The sequence below is a fragment of the Notothenia coriiceps genome, unplaced genomic scaffold (assembly GCF_000735185.1).
Source record: "Notothenia coriiceps isolate Sejong01 unplaced genomic scaffold, NC01 NC01_scaffold00024667, whole genome shotgun sequence".
Lineage (NCBI taxonomy): Eukaryota > Metazoa > Chordata > Actinopteri > Perciformes > Nototheniidae > Notothenia > Notothenia coriiceps.
The window spans coordinates 9501767-9515526 of NW_011357368.1; the positions used below are offsets into that span (position 1 = coordinate 9501767).

A 13760-nucleotide genomic window follows, 5' to 3' on the forward strand; every position below is an offset into this window, starting at 1 on the left:
CAAACCATAATCTTTATTAAAGGTCAGCAATTATGCAAAATCCACTTTTTCCATGTCTTTTATAAACATGTGTCCCCTCTGTGGAAAGAGATTCTGAAAGTTTCCGGAAAAAACATTTACTTACTTTTTGTCCTTATCCATTTATATAAAAGCCTGTCTGAAAACAGATTTTGGACACTTTATGATGTCCTAACGATTTGCTGGCTTGTGTAACCATTAGCCGATCACCAACCAAGGTAACCCCCCCCCCACACACACACACACACTTTATCACCTGAATCTCCTCCTAGAGCACCATTGTGTTCTTTTTAACCATGTGTGTGTGCACACACACACACACCAGCACACACACACCACACACACACAACCACACAATACACATCACACACACACACACACACTTCCTGTTTCCGCCGGTCTTCGCTTCTTGGGCCCTTTCTCATTTCTCTAACTCCCCTCCTCGACTCCTATCCTCGATACTTAGTCCCGCCCACAGGAGATGCGAGCCGAGGAGAGAGGAGGGGAAGCAGCAGGCGGTTAGAGAAATGAGAACTCCTCTCCTCTGCACGGTCATATTAAAGCGACGTCCGTTAATTATGACGTGGCAACAGCTGCATCAGCTGTGAGTGTTTTGTCATCTCTGTCAGCTGAACATTGTTCCCCAACATATTTACTTTTAATTCCATTTGCAACAAGTATGACACGAATGTATGAGTATTTTCGACACATACTAGCATCTCTTCTGTATTGGGCAGCACTAAAACATTATTATAAAAAGTACCCTACAAATAAAGGGAGACATACCTATATGTCTCCCTTTATTTGTAGGGTACTTTTTATAATAATGTTTTAGTGCTGCCCAATACAGAAGAGATGCTAGTATGTGTCGAAAATACTCATACATTCGNTATTGTACTTTCGGTATCTAAATCATACAATGTTTACTACTTTGCTTATGAGGACAGACAGCCTTATTTACAGATTCTTGACATTCAATTGTAATTTCATTTGTAAATAGTTACATTCATGTGGATTTATCCAGTTTGCACATTTGTATGCATGCACTTATAGGTGCATTTGTTGTTGTTGAAGGCCTGGCTGTTAGTCTTTATTTACACTATTTTGTTGTAGGCCTACTGGCCTAGATGTTTATGCAGTTTTAAAGCACCTTGGCTTTGTTCTGAATGCACTTTGTTGTAGTTATTCTACAGAGAAAAGAAAATGCACTTGACTTGGAATTAATGTACTGTATGCATTCAAAAGTGCTGAATAAATGTTTTATGGACCCATAATAGCGATTATTATTTAAGTTAAGTTTTGCCATAATCATTTATCTTTCCATAATCAGGCAGCTGAACAACATTGGTAAAAAATTTATACATTATATATTTCTATTAATCATTTTCGGCCTTTCGGTATTCGGTTTTCGGCCAACTGTTTCCTATTTTCGGTATCGGTTTCGGCCGAGCAATTTCCCATTCGGTGCACCCCTAATATTTTTTGTACACCTATTTACAAAAACGGCAAGCTAGGTAAGGTGGCTAAAATGCTCCCTGTGTTTGCACTGTATATTTCACATCATTCATCCACATCTGTAAAGTACAGTGTTTCCAACAGAATTCTATTTGTGGGGGCACCGCCCGCCACAAATAAATCCATGTATGGGAAACACTGAAGTAACTAAAGGTATTAAATAAATGTAGGACACATTTACCTGTAAGTATCTCAAAATTGTACTCAAGTACAGTACTTAAAGTGAACCTATCATGCTATATTTGAATAATATATTGTAGGGCCATACCTATATAAGGCATATTTATACGTTTTATTTTTCAAAATACCAAACAGATCATGCATGTTATCCATTCCTCATTTCGCTCAATTTAACACTGCCTTTCATGCTCGGATTCAGTGAGAACAGCACAATCTGGTGGCCTGAAATATGTACTACAGCGTCTCCAGCGCTTTCGAACGGCAATGTCCGTGGCTGTCTCCTCCTGATTGGTGGAGTTGGCCCAATAGCCTTAGCGCCACTTCTGTGACGTCATAGAAGTGTTCAAATCTGGATCAGTCTGTATCAGATCTGTTGCAGCCCCTTTTTAAGAGATTTGGGTATGGAGGAAAATAGAGAGGGTTGTTTTTTCTGACACTTGGTGAGTTCCCTGACACACCGGGGACACATATTCATGTATAAAAGATGTACAAAGGTGCATTTTGCATGATAGGTCCCCTTTAAGTAAATGTACTTAGTTACTTCCCACCTCTGCTCACTTCATGCTTTGCTGTCCCTGAGGATTCACTCATGTTTGTCTGCAGGTCAGCTCCCATCATCCCCTCTTGGAGAATTCGGTGAATGGGACAAAAGTGCAAACGGGAGGAGGAAAATGCAGTGTACTCCTGAATCCAAAGTGTTCCTGGAGAGTCTCAAAGAGCAGCAGTGTTTTGATGACTGCGCTGACAGCGGATACTCGGGTCTGTACCACAGCCCTCAGAGCCTCTCTGCTGTGCTCCCCTGTCCAGCTTTATCTCCAGTGGAATTCAGCGAAAGGCCAAAAGAGAAAGAAAACCTCTGGCTTGCAGTCACACCTAAAGAGAACACCAGAGAAGCAGTGGAACTTTTGACTAAAGACTCCAGAGTAAAACAGCGGCCCACAGCAGTTAACTGGTGCGAAACGCCTAAAGTATACAAGAGAGATGCCTCGTTGCGACACAGACTTCTGCTGTCCAAACCCTCCACGGACAAAACTGACAACACAAGATCCCCATGCAGCAGAAGGACTGAATCTCCAATCAGAGTCAAGTCTGAACACTGGCTCAGTGCATCACTGGACTCTCTGGACACTGTGGCGGGGGCTTTTGCATCAAGCACTTTAAAATCCCAGCAGGATCTGCCACTGTCTGGTAGGAAATGTTGTATCCTCTTCACCCAAGTAAGGACCTCCACTCTTGAAGATGGTAAACTCAACTCCGGTAACCTTTCCAACTTTGAGGGAAGAGGTTTACTCACAGATGCAGATTTCAGTGAGAGCATTTCTGCCTCTGATCAAGGTCCAAATGAAACTTCATGCTTTATGAAATCCCTGCCTGCTTCTTCTAAGGAAAACTCTCAATCACGAGTCAGCCATGTGGAAAATAACCTATATGACAGCTCAAGTGGCTTGTACACCCCGTCATCCTCACATACACCAAAATATATCAGGTACTAATTTCTTGATTTTGTTGTACATTTTCTTTTATAAATGCTTGGAAAAGCAATTACGATAATAAGGACATTTTTGCTTAAATATTCAGAAACCTGCATCTAACCCCATTCTACCCCTGGAACAGGTCTGTGTGTGAAGACAGTGGTTTTAGTTCCCTGGCCCTTGATAAATCCCAAGACTCCTCGGTGGACCATGACGGCTCCTTCCTGGAGCTGCTGCTGCTGTCGGCCTCTAGAGGAAGCTGTGACACCCCCAATCTGGCAGAGGCAAGGCGGCGCTCCCGTTTACAGCGCCAGCACAGGCTCTCTACCCTTAGAGAAGGGGGCTCTCAGTCTGAGGATGACCCAGCGGAAAGAAAGCAAGACCGTCTTTACAGCCGTTCTAAAGAAGATGAGGTTTTTGCTGACAGTGCCAACCCTCGCAGCGTACTTTTTGCTAAACATAGTGTGATGTCTTATTTGACCATGGCTAAACAAGGTGATGGCTCTCCACTAAGGGAAAATACAGCCAAGCCAGAAAACATGACACCTGCTAATCCAGATTTTAGGACAACCCCAGTCAATCTGTCTCTGACTCCTGCTCTGCAGCTGGTTCATGCTATGTGCCAACAGAAAGCACACATGTTTTTTGGCCAAAGTCCAAGTCTGAAGGAGCAGTTGAAGTCCACTGCAGCCCTGGCTGAGACCCCGGTGACCTTCAGGACCACCATGCCTTTGGCAGGGCTCATCGGCAGGAAGATGGGCTTGAGGAAGGTGGACATACTCTCAGAGCTGAAGAAGAGGAACCTCAGGCACATCCTGGCCCTGGTCCTCAGCCACCTGACCCCGCATGGCATTTACAGGTTCAAGATTTTTACAGAATTAGCTACCTGAACACTTTGTTTAATCTATTGTACAACTTTGAGACTCCTTCCATATGTCTCAAAGGTTAAAAGTAGGTTGATTTGCAACGTATCGTTCATTAAACTGATAGTCATTTATAACTTGATGGCAGCATTAATGAAATAAATGAGATACTCTGAACAGAATTCATACAGCATATCATTGAAGCTTATGTCAGACCGGTACAGGCTTTTAAAATTGATTTTATTAAATTAGTGCAAAACTTGGTTATTGCTCGAAACATGAGGCCTGATAAACAGCTAGTGTTAAAGGGTCAATTGTTGTCATGCATACATTTATTTTTGTTGGGCAGGTGTGGTCGGGTGTGCAAAAAATGGAATGAAATCATCCAACAAGACAAGCAAGCAAGTTTCAAGAGAAGATGCCACCTCAGTGAAATGGAGGCGGATCTTGAGGTTAGAGATCTGATATATAACTGTTGCCATCTTCCTGCGTATGGAAACGAAAGCAGATTCAGTTGTATTTTAATTCAGTGTAATTGAACATTTCACACCCAGTTTATTAATACTGTTATAAACATTTGTTTTATAGCACGGTGGTGGTGTCCATGTCCCTGATGCCGACACCAGACTGGCTCTGCTCAAGAGGTCGGCCCTCAAGACGGTTCAGGCCCAATCTAGGTCGTTCAGCTTCTGCACCCCCCATTCAGCAAATAGCACTTTAACCCAATTAGGGCTCAGCACCTTGAATTCAGGCTGCAGCCACAAAAGGGACACATTTCTAGAAGTGAGTCTAATTTTTTTTTATTAAACTGGATTTCCTTAAATAGATTATGTAATGTTTATATACATTACATTATGGTCTGTATTGATTGCTGTTCATTGAAGTATGATTGGGGTTTTCTGATCAAAAATATTTTTATTGTTTCGACAATGCATAAGTGTTTGTCATTTAGAGATGAAAAGCAAAATATATTCATACAAATGAGACGGTGGTCTGTACTGATTGTATGTACAAAGAGATTTTTTTTTACAAAGAACACAAACAAACAATAACAACTAAAGTAATCCCCTACATTCACTACCAGTGAGCCTCATACACACGATTATACATCAGGAACATTGTTAGATAAATATATATATACATACATGCAGCAAATACCTATACTCATACAAATTGAATGATTGGGTTTTTAAAATGCATCTTACTGAAGGGACTGGTCTGGGAAGTTTATGTAAACTTAAGTCATTTTAATATTTCTTTCAGGTTGCCAAAACGCTCTTCAACGATGAGTCCCTGAAGCCATGCCCCCGCTGTCAGAGCCCCGCGAGGTGCCACTCAGTGAAGCGGGAGGGGGTGTGCAGCACAGCGGACTGCGCCTTCCAATTCTGCTCTGCCTGCCTGTGTGCCTTCCATGGCTCCAGAGAGTGTGGCAGCCAGTCTACAGGCCGCCGCAGGAAGGACATTATCCTCCCAGGGAGCGCTCAAAGCAAGCGAAATGTTCGCAGACTATGAGCAGAAAGTGCACTGTCATTTTTTTTTGTTATGCTGGGGTCACTTTAGCTTTTTTCTCTGCCAAATGGTGGAGATAAGGCTTGGCAACAAAGAGCCAGTACATGAGAGCAACTTCTGTACTTATCCATGTGTCTTTGTGCCTGTCTTTGTACTGTTTTTTTTTTCCTTCCTTTTTTCAACACAGTTCTTACTTGTGTGTTTTTTAATTATGAATGTGAAGGAAGTCTCATCAGCAGAACTATGATTTTATTAGCTGGTGATGTATTGTTCTATACACATTGATCAACTGTACAGAATGTTTTATGGAATTGAGATTTTCATCTTTTACAAATGTGTTTTCAGAGTATTTTTAAAATAAATGTTATCTTTTTTTAAACGTGTCACGTGTTTTTTCCCTTAATTGTGAAACGATTGGTCCGCCATTGACTGGAGTCCCCATAAATGTGTTAGTGTTTGGCGCCATCTAGTGGTGTTACTGTAACTTGTCTTAGCTCTTGACAATCTCATTCTCTTTAACTTTTTTCCAAATAACATCTAAGGGTTTGTTGATGGTCACAGAAAATAAACATTTCTTAAGACTTGAGGATTAAATGTTTCTGGCTCTCAGAAAGCAAAAAATCACTAACTTTGTCTCGTTCTGGTCCAGTTAATTGTTTACCACCCCCTTGTGTTTTGAAAATGAGTCTACTTCCATAGCAACCTGCAGTGTGTCTGTAATAACACCGAGGTTTGAGGCTGTCCGAAATTCTAATGTGACTGCATGGCTTCCTAGCAGCTGGATCCAAGACTGGACATTTGTATTTTTGAGGTTAACAATGTGTGGAGTAGTGTCAGCAGGTGAGATCTTTACTTTTAAGACATTTCAATTGACTTCTTTGGATCTCTAGTTGGTTTTGTTACTTATGTGACTGTTTTTAAAGAGTTGCAAAACCTTACTGCTGGCAATTTTGTGAGTATAAGTTTGGATTATTGACATGTTTAGTCAATGTTTCCATCAGTTTGTCCTTACTTTGCCTCTTTCATTTGCAGGAGAACTCTCTGGCCTCTGATGAAGTATTGGTTCACTTCAATGATTTCTTAAGTCTGCCGGTAAGGCTAGTCTGAGGTGTTGATGTAGGAGATTTTCACTACACTCATTCTCCCTTCTTCAGAGGTTGAAGAAAGAATCAGATCCTGCACTTAAGTAGAAGTACAAGAGTGAAGTGATACTCTGACTTTTAGAAGTTAAAGTGACTTCATTCAAAAATGTTTCTCAAGTAAAAGTACAAAAGTATTAGCATCAACATATAGTGAAAGTAGCGATAGTAAAAGTAGTCCTTGTACAGATTGGTCCATTTCAGAATAATGATATGTTTTATAATGATTGATCATGAAAGTGTTCTCAAAGCTGGTAAAGGTGCAGCTAGTTTGAATGACTTTGTATACAGCAGGGTAGCTTGTGAATTTACTCCAGGTGGAACTTAAGTCTGATTTAACACTTGATTATATTTCACATCATTCATCCAGATCTGTAAAGTAACTAAAGGTGTTAAATACATGCAGTGGAGTACAAGTACACCATTTACCTCTGAACTGTACGGTAAAAGCACAAAGTAGCAAAACAATTGAAATACTCCAGTAAAATACAAGTACCTAAAAACTGTACTTAAACTTGAGTACAGACGAGTAAAGAGTAGATGTACTTAGTTACTTTACGCCACTACCTTCTTATACCCTTGCCTCTTTATCCAGTCCTTCCCAGAGGCCTTACAGTACGACCCTCTGACGGGGCAGTTTGAGCTGGTGGAAGGGGCGGCTGACTTTGTCTCCAGAAGGATCCGATCTGTCCTGCACAGCAGCAAATCACAGCTCCTCACTGGAGACCCCACAGCGCCGGCCAGAACCTCTCCAGTGGACAACCGCTACACTGTCCGTGTAAGCAATGAATAATCACTTTATGTGAAAATGGATAGGTGGATAGATTAGTTTTTTCAGAGGAGCAGAACGTCTGCAAATAGGGTTAGAGGGTTGACTTCAGGAATGTGTCTCCCTGTCCTTTGCAGTGCCTGGACCGAGAGCAAGGAGTCCAGTGGATCATCAAAGAAAGATTACCTTTTTTTCTTCTCAGTGATTGCTACTGTGAATACAGGTAGTACAAGTGTTTAAACCTACTACGTCATGAACAATACAAATGAAGTTGACCTACTTTATACGAACGTTTTTATGTATTCACATCATAACATATTTCTATGTTATAAATTAACTTAGTGTTAATTTGTACTAATTGTTATCAGTTCCAGTCCTTTTCATTCTTGCCAACCTCTGCTATAACGTGAACATTCTTGCTTGCTTATCTAGATTTGAAAGAAGATTTGCTTCAGTCTTTCATCTTTTCAAAGAATGCATTTGTCATGACTTGCAAGGTGTAGCTTTTTGTAGCTCTACTTTCTTTGTGCATCTTGAGAAAAGCCTTTGGGCCAGATCCCTGTAAAGAGCAGTTTACTGACTGGCACTCATTTATAACACTTCAAAGTTGTTTAACACAAATATCAATTGCCAAGTTTGGTAATTCCATTAACATTGATCATAAAAGAAAAGGTGAGAGAAAATGATGTTCTCTCTGAATGTATTTTTTTTCTGTTCTTTCCCAGACTAGCCAAGTTGTTGTTTGGGTGGAGCCCAGTCTTGTGTATCCACAGGAGGAAAGGCGGTTCAGGTGGAACCCCCATGTCAGCCCCACAGCTGCGTTGTTCAGCCCAAACTGACCAGGAAAACAAAAAAGCTCTTAAGGTCCTAACATGCTCACATTCTCAAAAGAACAGTTCAGCAAAAGAAGGTACAGTATATCATTGTGAGATTCCTCCATGTTCACTGCAGGCTAGAGTCTACTGAGATAAGGACTCTTATATGAGCTCTTTTCTTACTTCTCAGGGTCAATGAGGATGCTCAATGTTACATGTCTATGCTCTGACCACATGGAACATCTCAACACAAAATGCAGTGTAACATTCAGATGTTCTGAGCAGGAGAACATATGTACGTTTTCTTCTTGTCCCTCCTCTAATCTTCAATTTGGGAAAACCCCAATCCTGCAGGGCACACACACAGAGTTGAGCCTGCACGCTAGAGAGGAGACACTTCTGAAAGAGTCTTCTGAAGTGCAGCTGGAGGAAGTGGCAGCCACAGTGGTTAAACAGGTGCTGAACAATGCACTGAGCCAGGCAGACACTTCTGATTGTTGGAGCACGTCAGGAGAGCAAACACATCGTAACAGCACAAACAGATCCTGTGAACGTAGAGCTTGCATTCAGCATTTGGCTGATGGGGGCACAGACAGGTTGGGGGGGGGGGAGAGAAACTTCAAGAAGGAAAAAAGAAGAGCGGAGGGGAAGAAAAGAGAAAGTGGCCTAAGAAGAATAGAGAGGTAGGGAGAAGAGACAGAGACCAGGAAAATATCCATGATAATTGTTGCCAGGGTACCTGTTGCTGTGGCAATAGACAAGGCGTTGATGAGTTAAAGGAGTTTTTGCGAGGAACGTCAGGAGAGAAGCTGCTTAATCTCTGGATGGATATAGAGAGACTGAAAGCTCCCCAGAACAGAGAGCGGAAGAACAGGTAAACATTACAACAGGATACAACTTTAACAGCTGCACTGAACTTGGGGGCAACATAATTACAAAGTGGTCCTGGTTTAACAAAGAACATTTTTGACAAAAGCTGCAGCTTTTAAAGACAAAATGAAGTATCAAATGGTGGTGTCTTCATCAGGCATTTGGTCCTCATGAGGAGCAGGTACCTGGTGAGCAGCAGCCTCTCTGTGGAGCTGCTCTCCAGGCTGGGACTCACCACCTCCCCCTGCTGGACGGAGGACAGGCTGCACTCCTTCCAGACCCCCCTCACTGAGGCTCTGCTCCACTACTGGTGAGATTCACTGTATTCAAGTTCCCTTATGGTATACAGTATGTGGGTCAAGTGTTTATTGAAATATTTAGTCCATTCATATGCCTTGCTACTGTACTTGATACAATGTGTTTAACTGCATATTGTGGTGCCACGTGATAGGACATAATTCACCTCAGGATATTGTGTTGCAACACGGACCCCGTTAGAGCGGGTGCCGGAAGCTAGGTTCATTCATGCTAGCTTCACATGCAGTAACAAGCTAATGTCTTACCTTTCTGAATGTTTCCTGTTAATAAAGTGTGGAGTTCCATACTTTACACAGCGCCTCCGACTTGCATTCTTCGGCTCTACACTGGTGACCCTGACGTTTTCGAGAAAGTTTCCGAAGACTCAATGAACATGGCTAATCGCGATGTTTTTGTAAAGCTGCCGGAGTTTTGGGAGCATGCGGCGTGGTTTGCACACGTGGAGGCGCACTTCGCCTGCCGACAAGTCCGTGATGGGGATTTGAAATACTACCATGTAGTAGCAGCGCTGGGAAGCGCCACGTCATCATCGGGATTACCACCACCTTAACGACGCCACGACACCTGACCGCTACCCGGTGCCGCACATTCAAGACTTCTCGGCACATCTGGCCGGTACGTCGGTGTTTTCGAAAGTGGACCTGGTTACCACCAGGTGCCCATGCATCCCCTGGACGTCCCTAAGACAGCAGTGATAACACCGTTTGGACTTTTCGAGTTCCTGCGGATGCCTTTTGGGCTCAAGAACGCTGCCCAAACGTTCCAGCGCCTGATGGATTCGGTGCTGCGGGACCTGCCGTTCGTGTTCGTCTACCTGGACGACATACTCGTCGCCAGCGCTTCGGTGGAAGAGCACCTGTCACACCTCCGAGCCCTTTTCACGAGGCTCAGCCAACACGGGTTGTTCATCAATCCTGCAAAGTGCCAGTTCGGGGTTTTTGATATTGACTTCCTCGGGCACCGCCTCACCAAAGGCGGTGCAGCACCCTCCACCGAAGGTGGAGGCTGTTGCGGCTTTTCCTCGCCCGCTCACAGCCCAGCCGGTCGCTCCGTGAGTTTCTGGGGATGGGTGACTTTCTACCACCCTCTCATCGAGCCGGGCCGCTCACATTATGCGACAGCTGTATGAGGCTTTGAAGGGTATGACCCCCATCCAAGGCGATCGACCTGGACGGCAGAAGCTGAGTCTGCTTTCACGGAGGTCAAGACCGCGTTGGCTCAGGCGCCCTGTTGGCGCAACCACCAATCCCCGGCTCCCATCTCCATTACCACAGACGCATCGGACTACGCGTTGGTGCAGTGCACGAGCAGTGGGTGGAGGGCGCGCTTGGCAGCCACTCGCCTTTTTCAGCGCCAGCTGGACGTCCAGAGAACGCAGGTACAGGTGCTTTTGACCGAGAGCTCCTTGGACTTTATTTGGCCGTGCGGCCACTTCCGATTTTTGCTGGAAAGGCCATGAATTTACGGCGTTTGTCGACCATAAGCCGCTAACGTTCCGCCAATGTCTAAAGTGGCGGAGCCTTGGTCGGCACGTCAGCAGCGGCAGCTTTTCTACAATCTCGGCCGGAAGCGGTTCCTCTCGTGTCGACATCAGCCGCAGACATTGCCAGGGCTTTCATTGCGATGTGGGTTGTGTTGTTTTGGCACCCCAGGTATTCATCCCGGCACGACGCGCACAGAGGCCCCTACAACCCCCTTATGATGGACCTTTCCGGGTTTTGGAGCACGGGGACAAGATCCTGGTGGTCGACCTGGGTGGCAAAGCCGAGCACGTCTCGGTGGACTGGGTGAAGGCTGCTCACCTGGACTTAGACCCAGCCGGTGGATGCCTGGCTCGGACCTCCCGCGACGGGGACGCCCCGCCGCTGTGACCCCCTGTCACGGGTTTAGGACCTGTTGTTCCGGTCCTTCCCCTTCTTCCCGCACAGGCGGATGTCGCTTTTTCCGACTCCCGTGCTCAGGAGTCGTGGGGGTCGGCGCGTCGGTTCCTCCCCGCCGCACAGACTTTGTTTAACATGTGAATACAGATGACTTCCCACAAACTTTCTACAGAAGATGGCCGTGTTGGAAATGAAAATGGCAACGGTTGGACAGTTATGTGGAAGTGAATGGACTAGGTTGGAATGACACCACTTTACCAGATGTTGCCAAAAGCATGCTAACTCAAAGCGCTAGTTAGCAGCTACAAGGATTCCAAATGAACAGGAGGGCTGTGTACCGGGGTAATTAAATCTACAGATAATAAATCTACAAGTGGTAGGTCCTCCCTGGAACTCTCTGGGTGCAAGGCCGAAGAGTAAATATTTCCATGGGATTTGGAGGACGAACAACAGGCAGAGCCCAGCGCTCTGAAACCTGTGATCGACCGGCTGGCCTGCATTGTTATCACCCAGGAAGAGCGCCTCTTCAACCCTGTTCATACTAGGAAACGGCTGTGGACAGCTACTAAAGGGAAGAACTACAAAACAATCTTCCCTAAACCACCAAGTGTGCCCAATCCAGAACAGGATACGCTCCACTGACACAGAACCAGAGATCTCTTTCTGATGACCTGGATAACCCTGTCCTCTTCACACAGCAGGGTAAGGACAATAGCTACCTCCAAAGTAAAAAGGCTAGAGGGAAAGCTAACGACTTGGGCCTGAAACTCTGATGGGGTGCTCTGCTGTAAGAGATGTACAAAGTCTGTGTAGGCCAGAGGTGTGACTTTGAGTCACATGACTTGGACTCGAGTCCGAGACTCGAGTCACCAATTTGATGACTTGGAGACTCGACTTGACAAAATCACCAAAAAGACTTGTGCTCGACTTGGAACTTGACACCAATGGACTCGGGACTTGACTGGGACTTTGAGCCCTTTCTGACTGAGGTGACTTTGATACTTTAATTCAGAGGTCTCCAACACTCCGATCGCGAGATGCCGCTAGAAGTGAGCAGACTCCCGTCGCGGAGAGAGCAGAATTCTTCAGCCGCTCTACTGAGCAATCCTTGCAGGCAGGGGCGGGTCTTTATTTAGCTGGGGCACCATGCGGCCAATCATATTGCAGAGGCACACTAGGATCAAGGAAAGGGTGAGGGCACAGCAAGGTGTAGTGGTACAGGGCCAGGCTGCACATGAGCGACGGGGACGGATTAAAATGCAAGGCGCGTCGGAAAAAGTCAAGAAATTAGGCAAAACCGAAAAAAGAATGCAGAACCTGGCCTGCATTTCCAATGATATTGGAGAAAGCAAAGCTGAGTGTCAGAATTGTAAATTGAAAATACACTTCAGAGCAGAGGTTTTTTTTTTTGTAACACTCAGGCATTTATTGTCAGAGGTGGGAGAAGTTCAGTCTTGTACTTGGTATAAAGTACCAGATTTTAGGAATACTCGGTTACAATATAAGTCCTGCCTTCAATAAATGTTACTCAGAAAGTCAACAAGTATTAGCACAACTTATAGCTCAAAGTACCACCTGTCAGAGGGATCTAGATTCAGGTGTTCCTTTTCCCCTAGAGACCGCTCGCTAGAACATTATCCCTTGCATAAAGATAGATTGGTGAGTCCCTTATAACATGTGTCCAGGGGAATAAAATTCTGTCCCTCCTAGCTCAGGGTCTTATACATTAATAATTACTTAAAACTCTTTTGCAAGTCAAAACCAGTCAGGCTAGCATTAAACCTTACTGAATCCGCTACTTAAATTAGAAAGAAGAAAAACCGTTTATTTAGCCAGCAGATGAGGAAAAGAGATTATTAATTATAATGTGGGACTAATAATAGGCAGTCATTATTAAGTATTCGGTGATCGGATGTCATTACATTTGGGTGAAAGCACATAATGTAACTTGTTTTTAAGACGTCTTTTGTCAAAGTTTAGGACGTTGGCTTGCTTGACTTGAGGCATCCAAAGACTGAACTTGAACTCGGACTTGTGGGCGGAGAGCAAAGCACTTGGAGGACTTGACTTCGGACTTGCAGAACAATGACTTTGGTTCCCACCTCTGCTGTGTAAGTAAGAAACAATACGCACAGTACTGTTTTCCCAAGCGATATGGGTCTCTGATATCTGCGGGAGACTCTCCGGGGACTTACCCAGTTTGTACCAGCAAATTCCGTATGCATACCGACCCTTCCTGTTCCTTAGGACCCTTTTGTCAAAGTGGCATTCCGAGAGCCCAGTTTAAGGAAAATGGGAAATAAGGGGAGAGGAACAGAAAAAGGAGGGTCCTCTCCCCAGGACGGACGGTGCGAATGCATGCGTGTGTATTGTACGTATATTTGCATGGTTAATTTTGGATGTGTGTTTTAT

The 13760-nt window shown here is 44.5% G+C and overlaps 2 protein-coding genes across 2 annotated transcripts; both read left to right on the forward strand.

Moving 5' to 3' along the window:
- The first annotated feature begins 2322 nt into the window (after positions 1–2322).
- On the forward strand, positions 2323–5963 carry fbxo43 (F-box protein 43). The gene is made up of 5 exons (XM_010782691.1): positions 2323–3199; positions 3328–4044; positions 4398–4500; positions 4637–4831; positions 5312–5963. Exons 1-5 carry the CDS (start codon positions 2385–2387, stop codon positions 5558–5560), a joined length of 2079 nt encoding a protein of 692 aa, XP_010780993.1. The 5' UTR covers positions 2323–2384; the 3' UTR covers positions 5561–5963.
- On the forward strand, positions 5625–9049 carry LOC104955480 (uncharacterized). The gene is made up of 7 exons (XM_010782807.1): positions 5625–5657; positions 6590–6649; positions 7292–7474; positions 7603–7688; positions 8191–8375; positions 8471–8736; positions 9038–9049. The coding sequence occupies exons 1-7, from the start codon at positions 5625–5627 to the stop codon at positions 9047–9049; spliced, it is 825 nt and encodes a 274-aa protein (XP_010781109.1).
- Positions 9050–13760: the final 4711 nt, after the last annotated feature.